General features: G+C 35.5%; 2 protein-coding genes across 2 annotated transcripts in view; one reads left to right on the top strand and one right to left on the bottom strand.

Moving 5' to 3' along the window:
- ak5 (adenylate kinase 5) overlaps positions 1–14,195 on the bottom strand; it is a 77,289-nt gene extending 63,094 nt beyond the window's left edge. The window contains exons 1-4 of the mRNA XM_055058257.1: positions 13,804–14,195; positions 11,656–11,842; positions 6,912–7,079; positions 3,130–3,302 (exon numbers count right to left, since the gene is read on the bottom strand). Coding sequence (XP_054914232.1) covers positions 3,130–3,302; positions 6,912–7,079; positions 11,656–11,842; positions 13,804–13,863 — 588 coding nt within the window. The 5' untranslated portion in view covers positions 13,864–14,195. The remainder of the gene's footprint in view (positions 1–3,129; positions 3,303–6,911; positions 7,080–11,655; positions 11,843–13,803) is intronic.
- A 2,351-nt stretch (positions 14,196–16,546) lies between these two features.
- pigk (phosphatidylinositol glycan anchor biosynthesis, class K) overlaps positions 16,547–24,993 on the top strand; it is a 37,007-nt gene continuing 28,560 nt past the window's right edge. Inside the window, exons 1-8 of the mRNA XM_055058262.1 lie at positions 16,547–16,656; positions 16,856–16,909; positions 17,020–17,111; positions 17,701–17,836; positions 18,354–18,465; positions 19,549–19,645; positions 21,318–21,435; positions 23,600–23,710. Of these exons, the coding sequence (XP_054914237.1) occupies positions 16,591–16,656; positions 16,856–16,909; positions 17,020–17,111; positions 17,701–17,836; positions 18,354–18,465; positions 19,549–19,645; positions 21,318–21,435; positions 23,600–23,710 (786 nt within the window). The 5' untranslated portion in view covers positions 16,547–16,590. The remainder of the gene's footprint in view (positions 16,657–16,855; positions 16,910–17,019; positions 17,112–17,700; positions 17,837–18,353; positions 18,466–19,548; positions 19,646–21,317; positions 21,436–23,599; positions 23,711–24,993) is intronic.

The following is a 24,993-nucleotide window of genomic DNA, read 5'->3' as shown; positions in this document are numbered from 1 at the left end:
TCCCCAGAATCAGGACCAAACATGGAAAAACAATACAATATTCAGTTCCAATAAACCTCAAACTTAAAGAAAACTGCAAAACAGCTGAAAACTGAGATTCTTTAAATCTAGACTAGAGTGGGATTATAGAGTTGCTTTTGATTCATTATAAATAAAACATTAATCAACACTTTGATGTGTAAAGTCGGCACTTGACAACTGTTGCTGAAATGTAGGATTCAGATAAACTTAATTGATAAAAACTAGTAAAGTTTGTTGCAGTAACGCGACAACAGGTGACTGAAGAGGAAAGTGTTCAACTTGTGCAATTTCCACCGATGTGTTCATCTTTATCTAATGGTTTCTTTAATGGTTGTAACTGCGGCAGAGCGACGACCTCCTGAAGCCAGAGGACGTCAACTTCTTTTAGCATCACTTACTTCCCCATGGCTGGAGGAGGTCAACATGTTCGAAAGCTTCTCTCTGGCAGACAGTAATTTGCAGTATGGCAGAGATGCATGATGTAATTCCTTGGCCTAAAAATAACCTGACTAACCGAGGCATTTAGTTTCCGAATGGGAGCTGCCATCCATGCAGGGATTCAAACTAATCTAAGGATCAAAATGGTTTCATTGAGACGGACTGTAAACTCCTCGGAATAACGCGACGCTGGTTCTAAAACTTTTCTCTGCTGAAGCTCTATTAAGATGAAGATACTTCACAGACTAAGACAATAAAACCAATTGTGCTTTCTGTGTTTAATTTTAGAGCTGGCTGTCGACAGTCCAAGATCTTCCTTTCAGAGGCCAGGTGGGATTTCTAAGAGAAAAAGGCTCTGAGAGACAAACAGCGTTTGGCTGAGTGAAGTGCTGCTTCATCTGCGCTTTCAGCCTTATTGGATCATTTGCAACTTCAGTGCCATTACAGTTTTAATTACATTTAGAAAAATGTGTTTATGTGATGGACATAACTGAAGTTTGTTCAATCGAGCCTGAACAGTGCCTTGGAGAAGTCGCCTCTTTTTACATTTTGTCACCTTACGACCATAAACATTTATGGTTTTCCAAGAATTTTGAAATAAAAATCTGAAAAGTTCATTTGACGTCATCTCTCCTCAGTCAACACTGTTTAGAAAAACATTTTCATTCAACTACAAGCCTTCTAAGATATTTTGATTTATCATCTTTGTAAAATAACTCAATCTCAGCTTGAGCATCTTGATGCATTTCCTCAAAAATATTTGTATGTTTAACAGTAATTAACAGTAAAATGGTGACAGGAAAAATCTACAAACTGTAAGACAATTATATGTATAAATAGTTTGTTTACTTCCCCAACAAGCACATTTTTCTGCTGATCTATTAGATAAAAAGCCAATAATGCAGAAATGTCTGGTGGTAATGTGGCAAAATGTGAATATTTTTTCATATAAGGCACACTCAAATCTTAGCTAACTCCCTGTGCAACAAGAACAATGTAGGAATAACTAAAGCTGCAGCTCAGTAATTTAATTCATAAATAAACCAAACACTTACAGTATGAATCGACGCCAAGCAGCCACTCTATGATTTATGATTGCAGGTTGGCCTACTTTGCCGTTTGCCTCATCTCGACTGAACCGCTCCAAGGGCAAACTAACGTCTCAGACATGTCAGGAGAAGGAAGATGAACGATGACTAAGGCGGTTACTGTGGATAATTCATGAGAATCATCAATCTAAAACGGGCTCTTTATGACTAGGTCCAAGGCTTATGTCTGTGTCATGACCTCACAGCGACGGCAACACATCAGAAGGTCGTAAAAACCATCCTCTGGAGATGTTTTCAATGAGTTACTCCACCTGTTTGGTATTGTAATACATGGAGTGGAATATTTTACAATAAGCCCAAACATGATTGATCACTCAGGTGGTTTTGAGTATTACTTATATACTCTAATATCTATAATCCATCAGGCTCGGGCTGCAAAATGATATAAACATGTCATATCATTTGAAATCAATAATTATTTATTCATTTTTTTGTTTTAAATGCTGTTTTATTTCACAGTTTTTACTATACTTGTGAAGATTTAACAGTTACCATCTGACAGCTTAAAGCAGCACTATGTAACTTTTTCAACAAAAATAAATTTATATTTTTCATGTTTGTTGAAACTGTCACTTTGTCGTGAAAGTACAGCATGACCTAGATGATTTTTGAAAAAACTGGGCTCTTCTACTTTCTACCACTGCTAACTAGGAACAGCCAATCAGAGCCAGGGGGCGGGTCTTAGCGCTGTCAATCATCTTCCTGTGTTTCTCTTTGCTGTTGTAGAGCTTCTTCCTGATAGCATATCCTCAAGCTAGCATAGCCACTGAAAAATGGTTTTCCTGTAATGGTAAGTTGCTTCTCCACCATTAGCACATTTAGCAGCGAGTACATGATATTGATTGACTAAGACCAACCTCCTGGCTCTGATGGGCTGTTTTTGACTGGGAGCGGTGCATTACTTCAGACTGCAACAGCAGCTCAGGGAGGATATTGTGATATTGTCACAACATGGTTAGTTTTTCCATACTGCAACTTTAAGGATGAACTGAAATCTAAAGAGAGGCTCCAAACTGAAAGCTAGACTTTAAAGCATAAAAGAAATGTCTGTGGTGTTTTGCTGAGCATTTTCCGGTTTAATCTCACCTGCAGCTGTTTTTATCAAAAATTTCTGCTCTCTATTATTTGAGATGTTGCTCTGAGTCGGTTTTTAATAACAGGTAGAAGCTGTGCAAGAAAAAAAAAACCTCTGAGGTGAATCCAGTTAATGTCAGACGCTGAACTGGGGATATGTTATTGTGTTGTAATTATGCTAGGTACTGTTAGAAAGAGTGAAGCGTAAACAGCCACAGGAGGGGGTCAGCGCTCATTTTCTTCCAAGCGGAGTAATTACCTTAGAAAGATGGATGCTAATAAGACAGATAAACATCCTCTCTCTCCAGCATGCTTGTCATGCGCCTTCTGCCAATTAGTTCCTCGCTGCATTCATGCTGTGATAACAACCTGACCCGAGTGTCTGGACATGCCGCTTATTTCTCCCAAAATATTTAGTCCATCTCACCCGCCCCCCCCCCCCCCCCCCCCCCCCGCCAACACGTCTCTGTCTCTGTTTCTCGGCTACCTGCGGCGCCAGCTCGCCGTTGGTGATGATTCTGGCGATCAGGCTCCACTTCCTGTTGCTGGTGGCATTGTGGATCATCTTCTTCCTCAGCAGCTCGCCCACAGACATGTACTGGAAGCCGTAGCGCTCGGCGATTTTCAGGCTCTGTGTTCCTTTGCCGCTGCCAGGGCCACCTGAGCACAGAGGGAGAAAGAGAGAGCTGTTGATGTTTTTGGGGAGGTTTGTTGTCATGTGTGGGTGAGTGTGTGTCGGTGAGAGAAAGCAGGCCTGTGTGATTAAGTGTGTGTGTTTGTGGAGGAGGAGGACATAAAGAAATCATATTTTCTCACCGAATATCTTTGGATTAATGGTGTCAACATTTTTTATCAACCTAAAGCAGAATTGCAAACATAAAGTGATCGTTTTCCAGCAAAATGAACAGTGACAGACCCTTTTAAAGTTGGTATTTTCAGTAAAACTGCCTGAAGGTTGATGAAGAAAAACGTAAACTTGCATAAGATAATTTTACACGCAGACGGAAACCGTGTGTAAATCTGAATGCTCTTTTTTTCAGAGCTTCGCTTCATTTCCAGGTTTCTGGAAATCTCTGCTAGCTTTCCCAGGTTGAGCCTACAGTGTGTCATAAATAAAATAAAATTCGGACAATTTAGGTCCCATGGATCGATTTATCCATAATAAAATTATGGATAATTTGCGTGCTGGTGCATTCTCATGCAGAAGCACTTTTGATTTCCAGCACTTTCCAGACTCTTAATGGAGTCCGTTCTGTTTTATCCCAGTGACACCAGCCTTTTGAAGCAGAACTATTATGTAAGATGAACATTTTGCATGTTTTCATTTCCAATAGATATTTCCAATTTGCATCTCTGCTGCTTCTAACAGCAGCCCAAGTGCTGAAAAAAAAAAGACTGTTGTTTTTTTTGGTAATCTGGGAAATGGACCTTTTAAAAAGAATCCCAACTTAGTCACATTCAACGGGAAACTTCATTGTTACCTTGCAGCCCCGGTCAAGCTCAGCCTGTTACCTAGCAACCTCAGTGAAACTCCAGCATAATTGGTCAGCTGGATTTTGGATTTTCCTTGTTAAATGACAAGTTTGCAGTTTGCTTTTTATTTTGGCATCGATTTAAGAAAACAGACAAAATAATAAAAACAAGAACTAGCTCTTCATTTGAAAACAGTAACTGTATTTAGTCAACTTTAATGTAGAAATTAAAAGCAGATTTATATGCTTTAGATTATGAAGTTAATGACTAGATGTGGTCCTAGTTACCATAACAACAGAAGGAAAGCAGAAAATTTTTAAAAGACAATCACTGCATCAAACCTTTTCAGTAAGATATTTATTGAAAATGTAGTTTTGTCCCAATTTATTTAATTTATTCATGAATTGTGTTTGGGTGGGCCTCACAAAATGAGTGTAGGGGCTGCAAATGGCCCCCGGACCCTCCTTTGAACACCCCTGGTCTATAGAGATTGTGCAAAGATCTCTGATAAAAGAACTTCTCTCTGTAAAAGCAAATATTCAACATGAACGTGAATTGTGTCCAGATTAAATTTCCATTGTTTCTCTTTTTTCAGTGAGTTTTTTTAAATTAAAGATTAATTTACTTTGTGTTTTTGCACATTTTTACTAATAAAAATGGCAGAAAATGCCATTGATCTGATAATGAAGGTATTTATTTTTATTTTCCTCCGAGGGATTTAGACAAACATGTTTTGTTTATAGTTACAAGGAAAATCAGTCTGCTTGAAAGCCACAAAAACCAATTAATAGGAAGATCAATTAAAACTACTAATTTCCATTTGCATGATTGATTGTTTTTCTCATGTCTCTCTCTTTCTACCAAAGATTAGATGACAAAAAGCTTAAATCATTTTTAAAGGGCAATTATGTTTACAGGGACTTTAGTATCTATTTTATTTGTTTTATTTATTTTGGATATTTAAAATGTCTTCCAGTTCCAGTGTTAAATTTCATTAGTACTTTCATTATTACCATTTTACTACTTGAAAATGGTCTCAAAACAACATTATCATTTATTGCAATAACTTCTGGGACACTTTGTTGTCATGGCAGATGCTTTTTGCATTTTGTAATTCTTCTTCACATCCTAACATCCTCCTAACAGCTTTCTGAAAAAACGGACACACAAAACATTCACCATGATCTTCTGCGGAGGTGACAGCAGCTGCCATGCTGCTTTTCCCTTCAAAACCAGGGCACAGCATGCTCTTAAAGCGATGGACAGGCAGTACTTTGTGCTGCGAGGACAAACACCAATCAGCCACTCCACAGAGATCCACTCAAATAAAAGAGCTCAAGAAGGGACCGAAGTCGTCTTCTTGCTTCTTCTCGACCTTTGACAAACTGTCTTGAAGCTGCGTTTGAGCTAAGGTAGGTTCAAGACTTGTTGTGGAAATGATTAACAAGATAAATGAGATTATTAGACAGCTTAAAGCAAGCACGCCAAGGAAATCAGATTAAGAGCGTCAAACACACTGAGAAACATGAAGCGAGATCAGCTCTGATGATACAAGAGAGCTCGAATACCAGGAAATGGACATAGATTCCTATCCAGACCACAAAGTTTTACTTCATCAGCATCTTTGCATTTCTAAATCCTTTAATATAAAAGCACTGAGCATCGTTTGCAAGGGAGGAAATCCTATCTCGTTATCGGTGGGGAGACCGTGAACAGCGAAATTTCTCAAGATCAATTTTGATCTTGGCAAAGTTATAGTGAAACGTCATGTAAAATGTGGCTTAAAATGTTTTGGATGTGTGCAGGACCAAAAATGACTATCAAGTGGTGAAGCGCATCAAACGTGTTTTTCTCAGTAAACAAACTACTGAGAACCACAGAAATGAAACTAATATGAAATGTTTCAATATTTGGTTTGGTTCAGTGTCACTGACCTAATCTTTGCTACACCTTTACAAAACTTAAGGCTTTAGATAAAAACAACTTTTAATGAGTAACTCCATTTAATAAAATTTCTCATTGATTTTTTTCATGTCTTTAATGCCTAAGAACCTATAAGAAGGGAGAAATGACAAATATCTGGGACATATTATAACTTAAACGTAACCCTCAAAGCACCAGGGATTTTATTGAAAAATACCCTCATGTTTTTTGTTTTTGTGGTTGTAAAGGCTCTACATACATAGTAAAAAATAAAGACAATTTTCTGTTTTTCTCTTTTTCTCCTATGCTGCTCCCATATAATGAGTTCATCGGAGCAATGTAGCTAGTTATGCTAGTTTTGATGTCCAAAATTAATGATTCAGTCAAAGTAATGAAATGATTTTTATTATTAATGTTTTTCTTCCTATATAAAATAAAATTAGTTACATGTCTTTTCCTTTAACCTTTTACTTACTAGAGTGTTTTTTTCTACTGCCAAGCCTCTGCTAGCTCCTCATTTCAGCGGCTCTGACGGAGCCTGTGCTGTTAGCAGCGCTGCTGTTGCTTCTCCTACACTTTGGACTGAACCATTAATTTCAAAATGGCGGGGGGACCTAAAAATGCATTCTTATTTGTTTTCTTTGATGAAAAGCGGATTTATTTAGTTCTTTGTTTCTTTCGCCTTTTTATATGGATATTGTTTAAATTCAAATGTTTCTTTTATGATTTCTTTGTGGGAACAATTTTAGACTTTTCCAAGATTTTTTCCGGCTACCCCGGGTTTTCCCGACACACACTCTCACACGCATTTTCTGCGTCTCATCTGATGGAGAACACACTCTAAAAAGCTGGCATTTTGCAGCGCTCCTTTACCGATGACGAGGATGACTTTGGGTCGCGGCCTGGACGGGTCGAACACTTCGTACTCCTCGATGAGCTCGGCCGTCTCCGACAGGTCCGAGTCGCTCTCGATGGAGAACTGGCTGATGGGAGGGAGGCGATCGTAACGTCTGTAGGGGAAGTTGGGGCTTTCTGGCAAAACTGTGGCACAAAGGTAACAACGAGATTATATCACTTTAAATTTCTGAAACAAAGTTATATTGATACATCGATAAAAGACTATTCGTTTATCAATCGATTTAGGAATTGATGAGTTGACTTTACAGTAAATTAGAGAGAACAACATATTGGGTACATATGCTAACAAAGCGACTTCATTACTGTTGCTAATCAACCTGTGTAGCATATCTGTATGTTTTAACAATTTACTGCATTCATTGATCAATGTAATTGGTAGTCGACCTACAACATAGTTAATGGGCTAATTTATCAGAAGACTAGAAGGAGCAGAGACTTCACTGTAAAAAAAAAAAGTATTTAAAAATAAATAAGGTAAAATCCGTATTTATATGATAAAATTCTGGCAAACACTGCTGTCGGTATTTTACTGTAAATTATAGTGAACATTACATACAACCAGTATTCACTCTAACTAAAATTACCTGAATTACAAATAAAGTAAAACTTGCATGACAAAACAAATCAATATAATTCAGTTTCTGGTTATTAAAGTATCGATTATATGTCTCTCACAACGTTAATACTATTAGTTAATTCACAAATTACTACTTTTATGTTCTGCTATACAAAAAATATTCCAAACTTTTGCACATTTTCTCACATCATAACCACAATCGTCAACACATTTTAATGAGAGTTTTGGTGACACAACACAAAGAGTATAAGTGAAATAATCTGCCAGTGGAACTACTGCTTTCTCATCAATATTACAAATAATTGACTTATAACAAACTTTTATATTTTTCTGAAAAGTTATTTATAAGTTAGTACTCTAGAAATAATTATGATATTTGTAGAAACTTAACAAATATGGTCCATTAAACCAAAACTTTTTGGTAAGATTTTGTGTTTTTGCAGTGGCATGAATCAGTTGGGAAGCAGGAATGAAATTAAGACATCAGAGCAGATTTTCCTTTTGTCAGGCTTTTGAAACATGGCAGATATGAGCTTCAGCCACAAGCTCCATTTATCAATGACACTCATCAGCCGGCCGCTCTGCTCAGCAAAATACTGCCGCTTTCAGGCTTTCATCCACGCACTTTCTTGAAATAGTAAACCTGCCGGTCACTGCTTTTCTTATTTGTACGATCTCTACGTCTCTGTGACGTCTTGTGGCATAACCAGAATAACTGCAGGACAACACAGGATGTTTGCAGATATTTGTTTTCAAAGCAGCAAAAACCCTGAACTTCAGAAAATAAGAGAGGAAGCTTTGAAGTTCAAATAAAAGCATAAGCATGCCGATTCTGACTGTGTAGCTGAATTTGATTTTGCCTTGCAAATTTCAACCAGGTTTTGCATAAATGGGGATTTTCCGCAATGCATCCACCTGCACAGGGTTGTAACTGGAAGTGATAACCGCCAACAAGACAGCAAAGATTACTAATTAACTGCACAAGTTTGTCTCCAGTGAAGAGAGTTCATTCATGTTGGCAATTAAATGCACACTGGAGACTGTTTCTGAACAGGAAACAGCTTATCTAAAAAGAAAAAAAACACATAAATTTTGCAGTGAGAGCTCAGGTGTCTCACTTTTGGCACTTTTCAGAGAGTGAGAGTGGGTGACGCATATGGATACACATCACATTAGAGCCAGAGGAAGAAACCTCTTATTCTCCTTCCTGTACTTCAAAGGAAAACACAAAAGTCTGAACAGAGGATCTGCGAATGAACTTCTCAAGATGCTCTGCAAATGTCAGCACCCTTCACTGTTAAAACACAGAGCAGAGTGGGATGCTTTCAGCTTTCTTCAAAAGAAATAATCTTTTATTTCTTTTACTTACATTTCATGACAATTTTTCGCTATTAAATTAGATATTGGCTGTAAAAAATTTTTACTTTTTTTGTCAGATCTACAAAGCATTCATGTCCCTTGTATGTCATCACATTTTTTCATCTTAAATTTAAATGTGATTTATTGTAATTTTATGAGAGACCTAACAGTAGCACATAAATGTGAAGTGGAAAAAATTAAATGACTGTCCTTGTTGCATCACATTGAGTTTTTATTTTATTTTTTACAAATAAAAAATCGAGACGCCTGGTATTAATTTTGATAAACTTAATTAAAATCCAGTTTTATCACAATATTTTGTAGTATTATTGATGATAACATCTCTTTATTCTTTTTTGTGGAACTGTTTGCATGACAGCATTTTTAGCAGTATTTGTTTATTAGTAACAAATACTGTTCTTAATGAACATCCCCATTTGCTTTCACCTGCTTCTAGTATGCTTCTTTATAAATAAAATTGATTTAATCATATTTTCAAGTTTGATACTTATTAATATCCTTTTATTAAACAAACAGTGGAGAAAAATGTTGAAAACAATCCTGACCTGGACAGCTTTAGAAGTTTTTAAATATTAATTGGAATTTATTGTGACAAAAATGAATGAAAATCTTCCCATGATAAGAAATTTGTCATGATACGATAAATGCACACCCAAAGTTTCACCTTTTCTTCATTAGTCATCTAATTAGTAATCAGAGTGTCAGCGTAAGTCATCAGGGCTCACTTGTACAAATCTAGGGTCACAAAAAGGGCAGCTAACATCTCTGCAGACCCCACACATCCTGGACACAAACTGTCCAGGATGTTAGTAGAAACACATTAGTGGAAAAACATCACGATGAAAACCCAGTTGTGGAGAAGTTTAAGGCGACGTTAAGAGGATTTTTTTTTACTTAAACTCCTGTCTCTTGCTAAAAAGTTACTTATAAATTAGTTTCGTTTTATTTCCAGTGTACTAAAATATTTGCAATAGAAATTAAACCAAAAATACTTGGCAAGATTTTGTGTTTTTGTAGTGAATCTGACAATTACAAGGCTGTCCACCTTAACTTAGAGGCCAGGAGGCGATTAAACTGTGATGGAGGGAATAAAAGATGTTTGAGGCTGAAAACAATTTAAGATTGAGAGTTGTTTTCCAGCAGCACAGCAACGCGAAACATGCAGACAGAGCTACAATTAAATGGTTAAAATCAAAGAGTATACATGTGGTAAGATCCAAAACATCCACACTAAGGAATAATTAGACCTAGTGAAATGAAACCTGATGAAACGAGAGTAACAATAAGTAACTATATGCAATAAACATAATTAGAAAGACGATGAGGAGCTAACTAAAGGAGAACAGGATCAAGACTGACCAAACCGAAGAGGAACAAAACCCAAAGTGCCAGACAGATGTGAAGAACTTGTTGAGACAACCAAACGATGTTGCAACAGTAATGTCAGCAAAGTTTTTACTCATTGTGGTAGAATATGAATGCATGTATTACACAAACTTAACACAAACTCTTACCAAGTATTGTTAACTAGTTTCCGCCATAAATTTCTCAATACACTTGAAATGAGACAAAACTAGTTTACTAGCAGTTTATAGGAGCTGGTTTCAAGTAAATGTAAAATAATAAATAATAAGACATTTTTACATGCGATAGGTTAATAATAATACTTTTTCTAATCAATATTGAGGAATTATTGACTTGGAAAAAAAAAGCTTCTATATGTTTCTCAAAAGTTACATGCAAGTTAGTTTTGTCTTATTTTAAGTTAACTAAAATATTTGCACTAGAAAGTGAAACAAAAGTACTTGGGAAGATTTTGTATTGGTAATTACACAGGTAATTATATAATTATACAGTTATATACAGCTTATTATGTATAACTATATAATTAGGCAATATTTTGTGTTGGTGTATCACATAATCAACAAAATACAGTTTGTGACCAAATACTGTAAGAAATGGCTGTAAAAACGACATCATGATAATGCAGTAAGGTGGCTGGGTTTTGAACTGAATGCATATGGAAAGTATGTGATTGGATCCTGTGCACAGCTGTACTGTAAAATTTAAATGTACAGGTGCATTGTGGGATATTTACCAGCTGGAGGCGAACGTTACAGAGCAGAGGCCAACAAGGACTTTTTAATAATTTTTATTGCAATTTTGTGTTTGTTAGTGGACAAAAATACATTTTATGTGTTTATATTTGAAGCATTTGCTTACTTTTGTGAATGAATTCACATTAAATGGCCTTGTATTGCTCCGTCTAAACTGCTAATGAAAAAATCTACACTGCAAAAACACAAAATCTTACCAATGTAAAACAATACATAGTTTCTAGTCAGTTTGTAATTATTTGATTTCAATGGAATATAACTTATTTGTTGGTTCTTTAGCAAACCGAATAGACATTTGAATACTACAACATGTTTTTAATCACAAATTTCTGAGAAGTATTGAGTCAGTAACTGATATATTTGATTAAACTGAGATAAGAGGCAGGATGGAATAAGTATTTGTTTCTCCCTACTCCTTTTCAAAAGTAAAAGTAGGTGGAAAACTAACAATTTTGTTTTTGGCTTTCTTTGTTTTTTAAAACCAGTTTGAAATAAATTTATATTTCTTCATATTTCGGCACTCTTGTGTTGTTGTACTACATAATCAGTGAAGCACTGATAAAACATTTTCCTACTTTTATGGACAAGTATTTCACATTTCACTCAAGACTTTCTGCAGCCTCACCATTTCTGAAGAGGGACCGGCGCGACTGGCCGCCGTTGAGCGGAGGTAGGGACTTCCTCTCCTGGCCCACAAAAGTATCCCACCGCACCTTTTCGGTGCCGCCGAGCTCCCGGACTTTCTTCAGACAGCCTTCCAGGTAGTCGATGGGGTCATCGGGCCGGTAGTACATCAAACCAGTCAGCAGACTCTGTGGGGAGAGCAGAGAATGAGGTGTAAAGTTAGAGAAGAGAGGTGAAAGCATATCGTTGTTGTTCTGTGGGAGTAAAGTGGAGCCGAGCAACTAATGAGATCTAAAGTTCAAAACCTGCCTGCTGTCTGGGCTCCAGCTGGGGAACCAATCATCTCATTTTGTCCATGACCCTGTCTGGCAAAACAGGGCAGCTGCAAAAACACAAAATCTTACCAAATATTTTTGGTCTAATTTTTAGGGCAAATATCTTATTACGCTTGAAATGAGACAAAACTAAATTATAAGTAATTTTTCAGCAACATATACCTGATCTTTACAGTTAATGATTCCTTCACTAATGACAAAGCATTAGTTTCATTGGCAGATTATTTCACTTATAACCAGAATCTGGTACATTTACTCAATTAATTTACCTGGGTAACCTTTTGGAATAAAATATACTTGTGGGAGTATTTTTACTCCTAAAAGTAAAAAAAACTTTTAGGAGTAAAAGTCTTTTTAAAAGTAAAAAGACTTTTTTCTTTTAGGAGTAAAAGTATTCCTAAAACTTTTATTTTACTCAAATAAGATTATTTCTACTCTTACTTGAGTAAAATTTCTGGATTTTCTACCCACCGAATGAACAACAAACATATTTTAGCCAAAAAGTCACCAGACATAGACACACACGGCTGCAGTTTTTGTTAAAGTTTCATAACTTTTTTTATTGAAAGAAACTGATTTGGAAAAATTTTACTTCGTCTGATTTTGTTATTTTTTGTTACTTATATGAATTATTGTCACCTTCATCCTAAAATACAAAAAATTCCACTTAACTTTATATTTTGGTCCATCTGATGATTTTTAAATATTAATGATTGATAATTTAAAAGTTACTCAGTAAATAAAACTTTTTACCAAATACTTTCTTAGCCTCTCTTGAGTAATTATTGGACAGCTACTTTTTACTTTTACTTGAGTAAAATATGTTAAATTATCACTACTCATACTTGAGTACAGTTTTTGGGTACTTTGCTTACAAAATTGGAAAATGTCTTGTTATAATGAAATATTCTGGCAGTGGAACTAATATTTTTTAACCAATATTAAGGAATTATTTCCCTAAAAGAAGCCTATTTATAACTTATTAGTTATAAATAAATGAAAAGTTATTTGTAAGTTAGTTTCTGTCTCATTTCAAGTCTACTAAGATGTTTCCATATGAAACTAGACTAAAGATGCTTGCTAAGATTTTGTCCTTTTGCAGTGAGGACCCTGATGACCTTTTCTTTCTATTGCTACCATTAAAGAGGAAACACCTCTGCCCTAACTGTTCCCAAACAACACTTTCCTCAGGAACTTCCTTCCTGATTTCCACCCTTCCTCCACCTCTAATACATCCTGAAAAGCCTCTAGAAGTTTCATCGCCTTTCTGGTCAGACAGATGACGAAAACAGTATCTGAGCCTTAGTGCCACGCACCAAAATAGTAGTTATGATGATGTGCCACTTCGCTACTTAACGTAATTTAAGCCGAAGGCAAATAAGCAGCAGTGATTGCACTGATTGCTTGCATACATTAGCCACACAACACAGTGGGAATTGACTGTAATTAAGTGGAGGAGATAATTTACTGTCTTCTAAGTAGAAGTAATCTTATATCAATCCTTCAAACTCAGAATGTAATGATGTGAGAAGATTACCACTTGTATTGTTTAAATATGTGTGCATTCTTGCAGAAACAGTCAGTATTTTCACATTTCTCTGCTAAACATCTGCAATAACTTAAAATGCATTACATACTTGTTAAACTACAGTTTTTAAAACGGCTTCTGGATCATCAAACCAGCTTGTTTTTAAGCTTTCAGCTGTAATATTTTCTGCTTCACTGGTAAAAGATGACACATAAGACCCTCTCAAGCGCACATTGCAACGCTTCAGACCTGATGTAGAAAACATCATGTCAGCTCCATCTCTCACCTCAAACAGCTGAGGTATCTCCCTCCGTGCCAGATACTCCTTGGCATCGTTGGTATTCATCTCCAGCTGGATTTCCTCCTTATTTTGAAATGAAAAACTTATCGGAGGCGGATTTTTCCCACCTGTTTTCCCTCTGATTTATCTTTGGTTAATGGGCGAGTTCGTGACAGATCTCCTGTCAGCGCATTATTTCCGCTCCAGTCCTTGCGGACTTCTCAAACGGATTCCTGCAGGTGATGCCACCGCGCTGCCCTGCTCCTCCTCCTCTTCCTCCTCCTGTTCCTTCTCAGTGGTGCGGATGGATCGGTTGGACGCTTTTTCTCGCCTCCCGCAGCGCTTCGCTTGCAGCGCGCTGCTCCGGTTTGGACCGTCTGTGCTCTGCTGACGGCAGGTTGCGGGTTCTGTATGCAGAAGAGCGCACGCCACGCCTCCTGGTGGCGTTTGCGGTTAGGACTGAAACTTCATGTTTACGCACAGTGCATCCACACGAAAGAGGATGAGGGCCACTGAAAAAACCCTCTGCCCTTAAACTCTTGACTTTTTCTCAGAGTCATGCAAATTGTTTATGCATTAGGCAAATTTGTATAACGGCGTATTAGGGTCAGAATGAAACAATACAATTCAGACAAAATACTATTTTTTCCTGTAACAAGAAGGAAATTTCTGAGCTACAAAAGTACAAAATTTGTTTGAAAATTTTTAAAGTTTTGATTTTTGGTGCTCGTTTTTTATTTTTTTGGGGGAAAGTTTCTCAGATTAATCTAAATTTATTTTATTATTATTTTTTTGTCATTGGCCCTGACTTTAAATTTGAATTTTGTTTTTTTTTCCCTCAGAATTCTTCTTCTTTTTTTTTTCAAAATTCTGACTTTGGACCGTCACATTTTAAAACTCAAATCTAACTATGAAAATTGGGACGAGCTTATAAAGTGCAGATTTATAAATGATGTAGCATGGAAGACACAGTTATACAACTTAGTAATTTGAGGTAAGTGTAGATGAAAAGGAGTAATTTTCCTCCAAAAAATGTTTTTGTGTAAACGTTTTTGAGATTAATCTAAAATTTTCAGATTTTTCTAGCACATTTTTGCCTTTTCAAAATAAAAAAGATCACATTTTTCTCTAGAAACTTTCTCTGGTATTGTCTCAACGTTTGAGTGTTTTGATTATCTGTTTTTTGTTCCCTGTCTTCTTCTTTTCTGAGTGGTGTTTAAGGCTAAGTTGATGGAAGGCTCCTTGCAAAATGTGACTGGGCTAAATTCATATTTACAAAATAAATATTAGTAGCCTATTCATAAAAAGTAACTGCGTAGTTTGATATATTATTATGTTGATGCATTTTACTTATTTCTGTGTAAATATTATCAGCTGAGTAAAATTTACTTGCATTTCACCAATAATGTGAACTTTCCAAAAACAATCAATCAATGTGTATCTTGATTATTTTAAAATCTGCACCATCACTTTATTGGTTTTAAACATTAATGTTCACTTTGTGTGGCTTCAAGGTATTTCAGAGGTTTGTTTTATATATTTAGGCTCTGTTGGTTTGCCCCACTTTCCAATCTCTTCCCTGCTTTTCTGATTAAAAATTATATAAAAGTTTAAGACAGTAGCTTGAGTTGCACTTCACAGATTTCATCATTATATAATGAGCTGTGAGTTGGGGAAGTGAGAGAAACAGCAGGTCAAAAAGCAGCAGCAGCAGCAGGGATTAGAGTAGCTTTCAGTGCTCTAAAATCACACACCCTGCTGTTTGACAGGGCTGATTTTTGTGCTGCTTGCTTATCAAGCTGGACGTGCATGAAGAAATTTTTTACAGTTTCTCCTTTCAGAGCAAGCAGATATTTTAATACTTACTTTTAGATTTTTACCAATTTGCAGGAGAGCATATTTCAATCCAAATATGTCCAATTCAGTAGCTAATAAGGAAGAAGTAATTATCTCAAAATATAACAACAAACCAGTCAACTACACAATAGTATGAAGCCGATCTTTGTCTTCTGTTCAGTTTGAATGTGGAACTAATCATAAAATGACGTTTATCTCTAATTTTTCTTATAAATGGCGTGTAAATAAAGCAGATGACATTAAAATCAGAAGATGATTGAGCAGAAATAAATTAACATAATGACAATACAATAGATTAACATATTTAATCTCTTGCAGATAACATTAAATTCATTAATATGTCATCTTGATTGACCTTGATTACTGTCTTTGAAAGTGTTCTTCTCGTTTAATTACATGTACTTCAATTACCTGTATTCGCCAGAATACACATCCACATTTTATGAATTATTATTTTGTTGTCTTGTAGCTTAAGGCACAAGACAGTTTAAAAAAAAGTATTAATAATATTATGACTTTTACTTTATTTATTGCAATAAAGTAAAACTTCTTTTGAATTTAAAAGACATAAAAAATATATATATTTTTAATAATTAGAAAGTAGATTCCAGCTGGTGTGGTGAGCTAATACTACCACTATAATAACAACAATGATAATATTAGATAAAAGAAATCTAAGCAGAATCAAGTGTGCATTATTTATTAAGCAGACCTGGGAGCCTTTTACTACTCTTTGTTGTAGAATAGACTATTTTTTATTATTCCTATGCCTGAGTGCTTTTTATATAAATCTGAAATATATCGGATTTGATTGAACTCAATAAAACAACGTTGCCTCGCGTGAACTTTTATTTTGAAAAGTCTCGTGCCGGAAGTAGTCGCGCAGGTTAGCGTTTTACTTCCTCGATATCCAGGCAGTGTTGACAGCGCTGCACAATGAAATTACTCACTATATTAAGTTTATTCGTAACGTATTTAGTTTCGGACTGCATTGATGTCGAGGTGAGTATCAGTCTGTATTTCTAGCTCCGGATTTCCTCCCGTATTTATATTTTTCTGTGTTATATTTTATCAAACAAATCTCTTCCGGTTAGCTTGCTATGTTTTTTTATAAATACTATTTTACGGCTTCGCTTCTAAATATCAGAATCTCATAAAAAATAATGACATTTAACGTGTCTTGTTTCGTTTATTTTATCAGAATACAGCAGGCCAGTTCTTCAGCAGTGGTCATACAAACAACTGGGCTGTTCTGGTCAGTGTTTATTCATTAATATGACTGATTGTCTTCGTTAATGAAGAGAGCAGTTTGCTGATTTCTTCCGGCTTTTTACGACACTTTTTCTTGTTTTACTGGACAAACAGGTGTGTACCTCCAGGTTCTGGTTCAACTACCGACATGTGGCCAATTCTCTGTCGGTGTACAGGAGCGTAAAGAGGCTGGGCATCCCTGACAGGTACCATTCAGTCCAACAAATACAGGGTCAGGGGTCATTGCTAACTGGTGGTAATAACAGTAAAAACATCAAAATGAAATAAAATTAGGAACGTTGTTCTGCTTGCCCGACCCGTTAAAATAGTTTTTCTGCTTTTTGTCCTTCAGTTTCCATGCAAATATGTGCAAAGTCGTGAGAGAAAAAGGAGAATTGATCAAAAAAATTATTTGCATAATTTATTTATTTTTTTCAGATTTTGTCTGAAACTTACTTGAAATATTGTTTTTTTGTAATTGTGATTAAATATGAATAATTTATTGATTGCACTGTGATTAAGTTATGTATTTTCACCAATAAAAGCGGAAAAGTAGAACAATAAAACAAGCTTGATTCCTTACTTGCAGCAGAACTTGCAGTAAAATTATGAAATAAAGGGAAATTATTCACTTTCTCCAACATAAAGTCAAATGCATTCAGAAAACTAAATAGAAACACTAAAGTAATGTATTTTTACCACCAATAGAAATCACTCAACATGACTGACTTCAATATTTACCTATATTTAACAAAATTTATGTAATTATTTCTTTGCTTTTTTTGTTTGTGCCAGTCATATAGTTCTGATGCTGGCCGACGATATGGCTTGTAACCACAGAAATCCCAAACCGGCCACAGTGTTTAGCCACAAGAACATGGAGCTGAACGTTTACGGCGACGACGTTGAGGTGGATTACCGTGGATATGAGGTCAGTCGACCTCTGTGCTGTAAAACTATTGCACTTGGCTTTTTTTAAAAAAGCTTTTAGCATAATTAGATGATTCAAATAGACTATGAAATACTGTTGCTAGTTTATAAACCACCAAACGGCATTAAAGATCTGTGGTTGTGGTATCACACTTCCAGACCCCTCAGAAACAAACTTGGAGAAGCAGCATTCAGCTTCTATGCGTTAAATTTTTAAAATAAACTTCCAGAAAACTGCAAAGCAGCTGAAATAAACCCACCTGCTTGGAATTGGTTTTGCACCATAATAAATGAAACATTAATGAACATTTTAATGTGTAAGTGATGAGACTTGGAAAAATGTTTCAATTGTTGATTTTAGTGTTGTTATGATGAAAAGTACTATGAACTGCCTTACTGCTGAACAGTGCATACAAATAAACTTGATTGATTGGAAAAAGAAAAAAATTGTGATTAATTAGACGTGAACCATTACAAGTAAATTGTTAATGTTCCACAATGGATCCCGTTTGTTTCAGGTGACAGTGGAGAACTTCCTGCGAGTCTTGACTGGGCGGCTTCCCCCCAGCACTCCCCGCTCCAAACGCCTCCTGTCTGACGACCGAAGCAACATCCTCATATACCTCACTGGTATTTAATTATTTCCAACCTTACTGACAGTTTTTGATCATCTAAAATGATTTCTTAATTCTGTTTTATTCTCATTTGATCTCCTGTTATCAGGAAACTGCAGATAAAATCCTATGAAATCAATTATTTTTCCTCTGTTTATGAATTGCTTTGAATGTGAAAACTCCTACTTTTTTGAGCAGTGAACACATCAGCAAACATCTTGCTTTGCTGCATAAGTGAAGCTAATGTTGTTACTCCTTTTTCAGGTACATTCAAAACTGCTACCTCTGTCAAAAACCTATTGACTATGTATGACTGTTTTTTCTCATATCAGAAATGTCAGAGAAAAACAAATTGATTAAAATTGCAATCAAAAGCTCAGAAACAAAAGAAAACTGGAAATTGCATATGTGAGATCAGAATCGCCCAGTTTTCTCTGTCAAGGCTTTAACATGTCACTATCTGGGCTTAAATTGTTCAGTGCCCTTTTCCAGTTTAATCTCCCTTTCTTTTTTCTCACGTTCAATAGAGAAAATGTTCTAACATTTATTTAATGACTTTTAGATAGCATGCAAAATCAAACTCAAAGAAGCACAACAGGAGAAGAGTGTAGAAGGAAATGGTTTTGCAGAAAGGTTCAATTAATCTTGTCTTTTTACAGTATTTTAGATGGGAAACATTGCAGGTATTGTGGGAGGTGTCCTCTCTCCTCTTTCCAAAAAAGGCTAATTTGGACTTTCAGCAGAGTGAATTCAGGTTTTATGAAGAGATGAGTTTGATATTTAGAGAAATATGCTTTCTTATTGGTGCAAATGTTGAATATAATGTCAACATTTTAGTGGTGAAATATTAGCTTTAAGGAGACTTTCTGACAAAGCTATTTTGACTTTTTAGGATTAAGCTCTTAAGAGTATTTTCTGATTTTATTAAAACTGCTTTAAAAAATAAATGTATACAATTCTCACTTTTTGATCGTTTGCCAAGTTTTCATCAGGAAAATACAAGCACCTTTCTTCTGTGTTTTTATTTTCATTTTCTGTCTCATTTTTATCTGCTACCAGTCCATGTGTCTTAATATTATATCTTTTGTTTCATTGACAGGTCACGGTGGGAACGGCTTCCTTAAGTTCCAGGATTCGGAGGAGATCAGCAACGTGGAATTGGCTGATGCTTTTGAACAAATGTGGCAGAAAAGAAGGTAAATTATGGAGGACTAATCCTGCCATTATTAAGAATGACTTCAGAAAGTTATTCGTTAGAATAACTTTAGAATAACTACTATAAATAAAGTGCAAATAAATTGCTACAATAAATTCATTTCTTGGCCAACAAATAATATAACAAATTAATGAATCAGCTATTAAATGCTACAAATAAAAGTCTCATCAGCTGATTTTATTTATATATCATAAATAAATTGTTTTAGTTTCAATCTTTAGATGTTGTTATTTTTCTCTCTTTATTTAATTAAAATAACAATAACCTTCTATTTAGGTTTAAGCAATTAATCGGATTAATCATCAACTGATGAATCAATAACTGGAGTTTACTGACTCAAAAAAGGCCCTTTGTTGAAAGAACATTTTTAGAGCAGTAATTAAGCAAAAACTGTACAAAATGTATGCATTTTACATTTAAGACAAAAACTCAACTCTTTGTAAATATTTTCTACCCTGAATAAGTCTGTTTTCATCTGGTTCAAATTTCATTTTAAAAAGTTTCCTACTTTTTCTATGCAGTTAATTGAAATAATAATCAAAAGTTCATCCTTACACCCCATCAAGCAGAAAGGCCTGAGCTTCTCATATTTTAAAGTATTTTTTTTAGCTGCCGTTGATCATGAACTGTTCACTAAAGGAATGTCATGTTGCATTTTTGGCAGTTTTTTTTTACTTCAAAATGAATTGAGTGTTTAACTTCATCTTTTTTTTGTATTTCTAATACAAAAACTGCAAAAATGTAGTTTTTGCCGATTAATTTATACTAAAAGACTTATTAGTTTTGTTTTGTGCAAGTATATTAGATACAAATAACAATATCAATGTAGTTTTGATTGACTCCATCTTTTATTTTGATTTGATATGTTTTAAGTTTGTGTCTGTGGTTTTGCTTTTATTTTTATTTTGAAAAGTCTCATGCAAATTAAATTTATTTCAATTAGATTGCAACAAAACAACAGCTTTAACTTGTAATGAAGTAATAAATCAATGCACTAATTATTTCTTCTCATATGCTCTCGTAGCGCTGGAGAGGCTCATATGAATCCAGATGATTGAGTTTGATAATTTGGCTTTATCGTCCCTTGTGGTTTTGTAATAGACGACTAGGAGGAGAAACCCTCTAAGACATATTCCAGCTCCTTGACCTATTTTATTTATATAAACGCAAACTATAGCGCTGCATTATCATAGAGCTCCGTCATGCAGATCTGGCTGTAATGAAACCTGAGAAGTGGCTCGTTTTCTCCAAACTGTTTGTCACCTGTTTGTGCCACAGTCGAGCTCGCTTTGATGCTGATGTGATAATTGCTCTCTTTAGCTGCTTAATTACTGCCACCTCCTCTTACTCTCCTCAAACCAGCTTGATTCATCAGCTTGATTTGATTATTTATGTCTGACCAAATGGGGGGGAAGAGGTTTTTCTTAGAGGAGAAGAAGAGCAGAAGGATTGAAGGAGGTGGAATAGCGTGTAGGCGTGTTGGCGGGACTGAATGGTGCTGATGCTTTTACTCGGTGGCCATGGTAACTGCAGCGTGAAGGGTTGTGTGATAACAGCTTTTTATATTGGAGCAAATGGACAAGCGTAATGCCAGCTGTGTGCCCTGTGATTGGGGTTTATTAGAAAATGAGTTTGATCGTGTCTCTGTCCAGGTATAACGAGCTGCTCTTCATCATCGACACCTGTCAGGGCGCCTCCATGTACGAGAGGTTTTACTCTCCAAACATCATGGCTCTGGCCAGCAGTCAGGTCGGGGAAGACTCCCTGTCGGTGAGTTATTCCCCCTCATAACAACTCAAAGGGTAAATTAAATCATCCAGCTGTTTTGGCAGGTCTTTATCTCCGTAGTCTAGCTTACAGCACCTCTGAGAGTTCATCTTCCTAATTGCAGTGAAGTCGAGAAAAAAGCTTTGTTTTATAAATATTTATCTGATTATTAACATCCATTCTAAAAATCTGATTGTTTTATATCAAGAGGACTGTCTTTCCTTAATATAAAGGGCTACATTTTCCAAATATACTAAACATAACGTAATAGAATATGGACAACCCTGACCATCTTATTAAAGCTTCAGTCAGAACCTTCTTCAAATTTGCTGTAATATGGGCTGCTACAGGAGATCTTTCCTGCCAACAGCCATCACCATCTACAGTAACTCTGAAGGATGTGGGATCAACACCATATTTTTAAATTTGAAAACAAAAAAAAAAACATCTTTAATTTTTAACATTTTTTGATGTGAACTGCATTCAATACCGACTGAATGAGCAGAAATTGTTTTTATCTCATATTGATAAACTAATATATTGTAGAATGTAACAAAACAAGAACCTCTAAGGTTGCTGAATAATAAGATGGGTGAAAGTGTTAAACTCTTGTTGCTCATGAAGGAACATTAAAACTTCAATCCATGAAGTGCATTAAAGCAGCAGCTCTCAAAACCAATCCTGCTAACTGGCATTATGTTTTTTACATTGTGTTACAGTTTTTCTTTGTTTTTCCCTCCGTCTTTCTGCACGTCAGTAATTTCTGGTTAAGTTGACGTTGCTCCAGCATTAATGAGCGCGGTTACGGTGAAACTTTAGCAGTTTATTGACTCAAGCTCATTTAGTATCCCAAACCGGACTCTGTTCGGACCGTTTTTCTTTCTTGCTCTCCGCCATCTTGAATCAACTGGCTCCGCTTTGGGATGACCAGAAACGCTCTCTGGAGAATTTCGGGGAAACTACAACACTAAAAGAAGGTCAAACCGGACTTCTTTAGTTAATCGAATGAAAATAATTTTAATCTAATAAATAGTTAATTGGCAATTAAGCGTAATCGTTTAATTATTTCCATGCCTATCCAGGCTAACTTATTTTGCACCATAAAAAAAGTCTTTTTTTCTTTGCATAAAAGAAATAGCTAAAAGTTATTTTTTTATTTAAAAATTGGTTATTTTATTATCTTGTTTTGAGCCTTGGTAGGTTTTTCTGGTGAAAAACCTTGGTAGAGATGTTTTGAACTAAAAAAAAGAAGTGGGGAAAGATTGAAATTATATAAGAAGATTTGCTTCTAGAAAGGCTGCATGTTTATACAATCTATTATTTACTTAGATTCCCTGTTCAATATACTTAAAGCATAGTTTCAATGCCAGTAAGATGCACACTATACATTCATTTAAGTTTTATACTCTTTCATGTGTGAATTTATGCTGGAAATACTAAAATAAGAACCTCCAGTAAGAATTTTCCTGTGCACAGATTGATTTTACTCTCTCCTGTCCACATAGCAGAACCGTACATTTACCCCACTAATGAGCGAAGCAGAGTTATGAAAACATATTTCTTCAGACGTTATTGCCCAGCACTTATTGGCAGCTCTCTAAAACTCACTTAACCTCTAAGGAGTGATTTCCTCCTATCAGAAGATTACATTTACACAGCTCTGCTTCGCTCATTGATGTGGTAAATGAACAGTGCAGTAATAACGCTTTTGAGTATTGGTTTCAAAACAAATCTTTTAATTTTATGATTAAATGAAGGGATATTGGGGGAGGAAAACATTACTGATAATTATATTTCTCTAATTTATTAGTTAGTTTTTTATTGGAAAATTAACCAATTGGTGCATATAAAAAACATATTAAAGAAATATTGAGCTATAAATTGACAAAAAAATAAATAAATAAAATTAACAAAAATAAATAGATACATTTAGAACAAAGACAAAACAGAACATAACCAAGTGATATCACAACAAAAATGTAATTGTTCAACTTATTTTCTGATTTTCATAATTATTTAAATTTTCTCAATCATTCCTTCTTTTATTGTCACAGATATTTTGGGTAGAAGTGGGAAAGAGAGAGGAAAAAAAATAGCAACAAAAATAGCAATATTTTAATAAAAATGCAGCCATAATGATCTTTTTTGTTCCTTGTTTCTGTTTTAGCACCAACCAGATCTGGCTATAGGAGTCCATTTAATGGATCGCTACACCTTCTACCTGCTGGAGTTCCTGGAGGACATCCACCCGGCAAGCAAAGCCGACATGAACGACCTGGTGAAGAACGTTTTCTTCCTTTTTCAATGTTTATTAAATCCTTCAACAATTAAACATACAGTGAAACCGATGTTGACAATATCAGTACGGTAAAGTATACAACATTAGGTAAATATACAGAGGACCTGAGTTTTTTAAGCCAGAACTGAAGTTATGATAACATATTCAAGGCTTCCCCTGGTGTATTATAAGCCTTACGGGCTGCCAGGTTTTATTTGCCTCCTCACCAGGCTAAGCTCTGTTTATTTATTTTAAATAGGGTTTTTCAAACCCAGAGACAGTAAAGACTGATTATCTAGGTTTATTGTTAATGTGAAGAACTAGGGAGTGTGGACCAATTATTATTTCTAAAGTATGATGTCAAATTTGGTAGCTTTTAAAAAATTAGTATTACTGTAAAAAGTTGATCACGGAGGACGTGTGGCAGTGAATGCGAGGTCTCTGGCTGCCTCAGATGAAAGACACGCAGGTCTCCCTGGACTTGTCCAGACTTGAAAAGGAATGGGTAACAAAGCGTGGAGCCGGCTTGCGTTTGACACCGGACTCAGGGACTGTGCGTACGCGCTCTGCGCCGCAGCTCGGCCTCAGCGGTTCCTCTCTTTTCATCTTTTGGTCTCCTGCAGAGATCCACCGAGCCATCAGGACTGTGAGAAGTTCTATCTGAAAACGACATGTTTACTCTGTGTGCTCTGACTAATGCTAATTATACAATCCAGTTGTTCCAGTTGTTCTGTTTCTGTGGATGCACTCTTTGTTCTGGTGCTTTTTCTGGATTTACTGATCAATTCTATAGATTTTCTTGACAAGCCCATTAAGTTTTTAAATCCAGTCTGAAAAGCTTTGACCTTTTTAAAGAAACTGCTTTCAGATTTGTAATAAGGCTTTAGTGTGTAATTTTGTTTCCAGTCCTGTTTGACTAATAGATTATGCTCAGGTCAGGCTAATGATTTCTTTTTTCTGTTTTAAAAATTTTCCTTTGAAATAAATAGAAAATAAATAAATTGCTCAAATTACTAATGGAAAAATTTTTAGGAAGTTTTTTTCCAACTCTGACAATCCAAGCACCAAAAATACCTGCCGAATAAACTTAAACCTCATCAACATTTGCTTCTCCACAGCGCAGTAAATTATTGGTTGAACTAAATTTTCCTGTAAATTACTATGAAAGTTGGGGAGACGTTAAAAAACCAGTTAGAACAAGTTATGCCATTTAGTTGTTTTCTGTTCGGACTTCAAATTCAAATTTAGGACCAAAAATTATTACATCACTGAACAGTTTCAGG

The sequence above is a fragment of the Poeciliopsis prolifica genome, unplaced genomic scaffold (assembly GCF_027474105.1).
Source record: "Poeciliopsis prolifica strain line A6 unplaced genomic scaffold, Auburn_PproV2 SCAFFOLD050, whole genome shotgun sequence".
Lineage (NCBI taxonomy): Eukaryota > Metazoa > Chordata > Actinopteri > Cyprinodontiformes > Poeciliidae > Poeciliopsis > Poeciliopsis prolifica.
The sequence above is the reverse complement of the archived record's forward strand: the minus strand, read 5'-3'. Positions and strand labels throughout refer to the sequence as shown.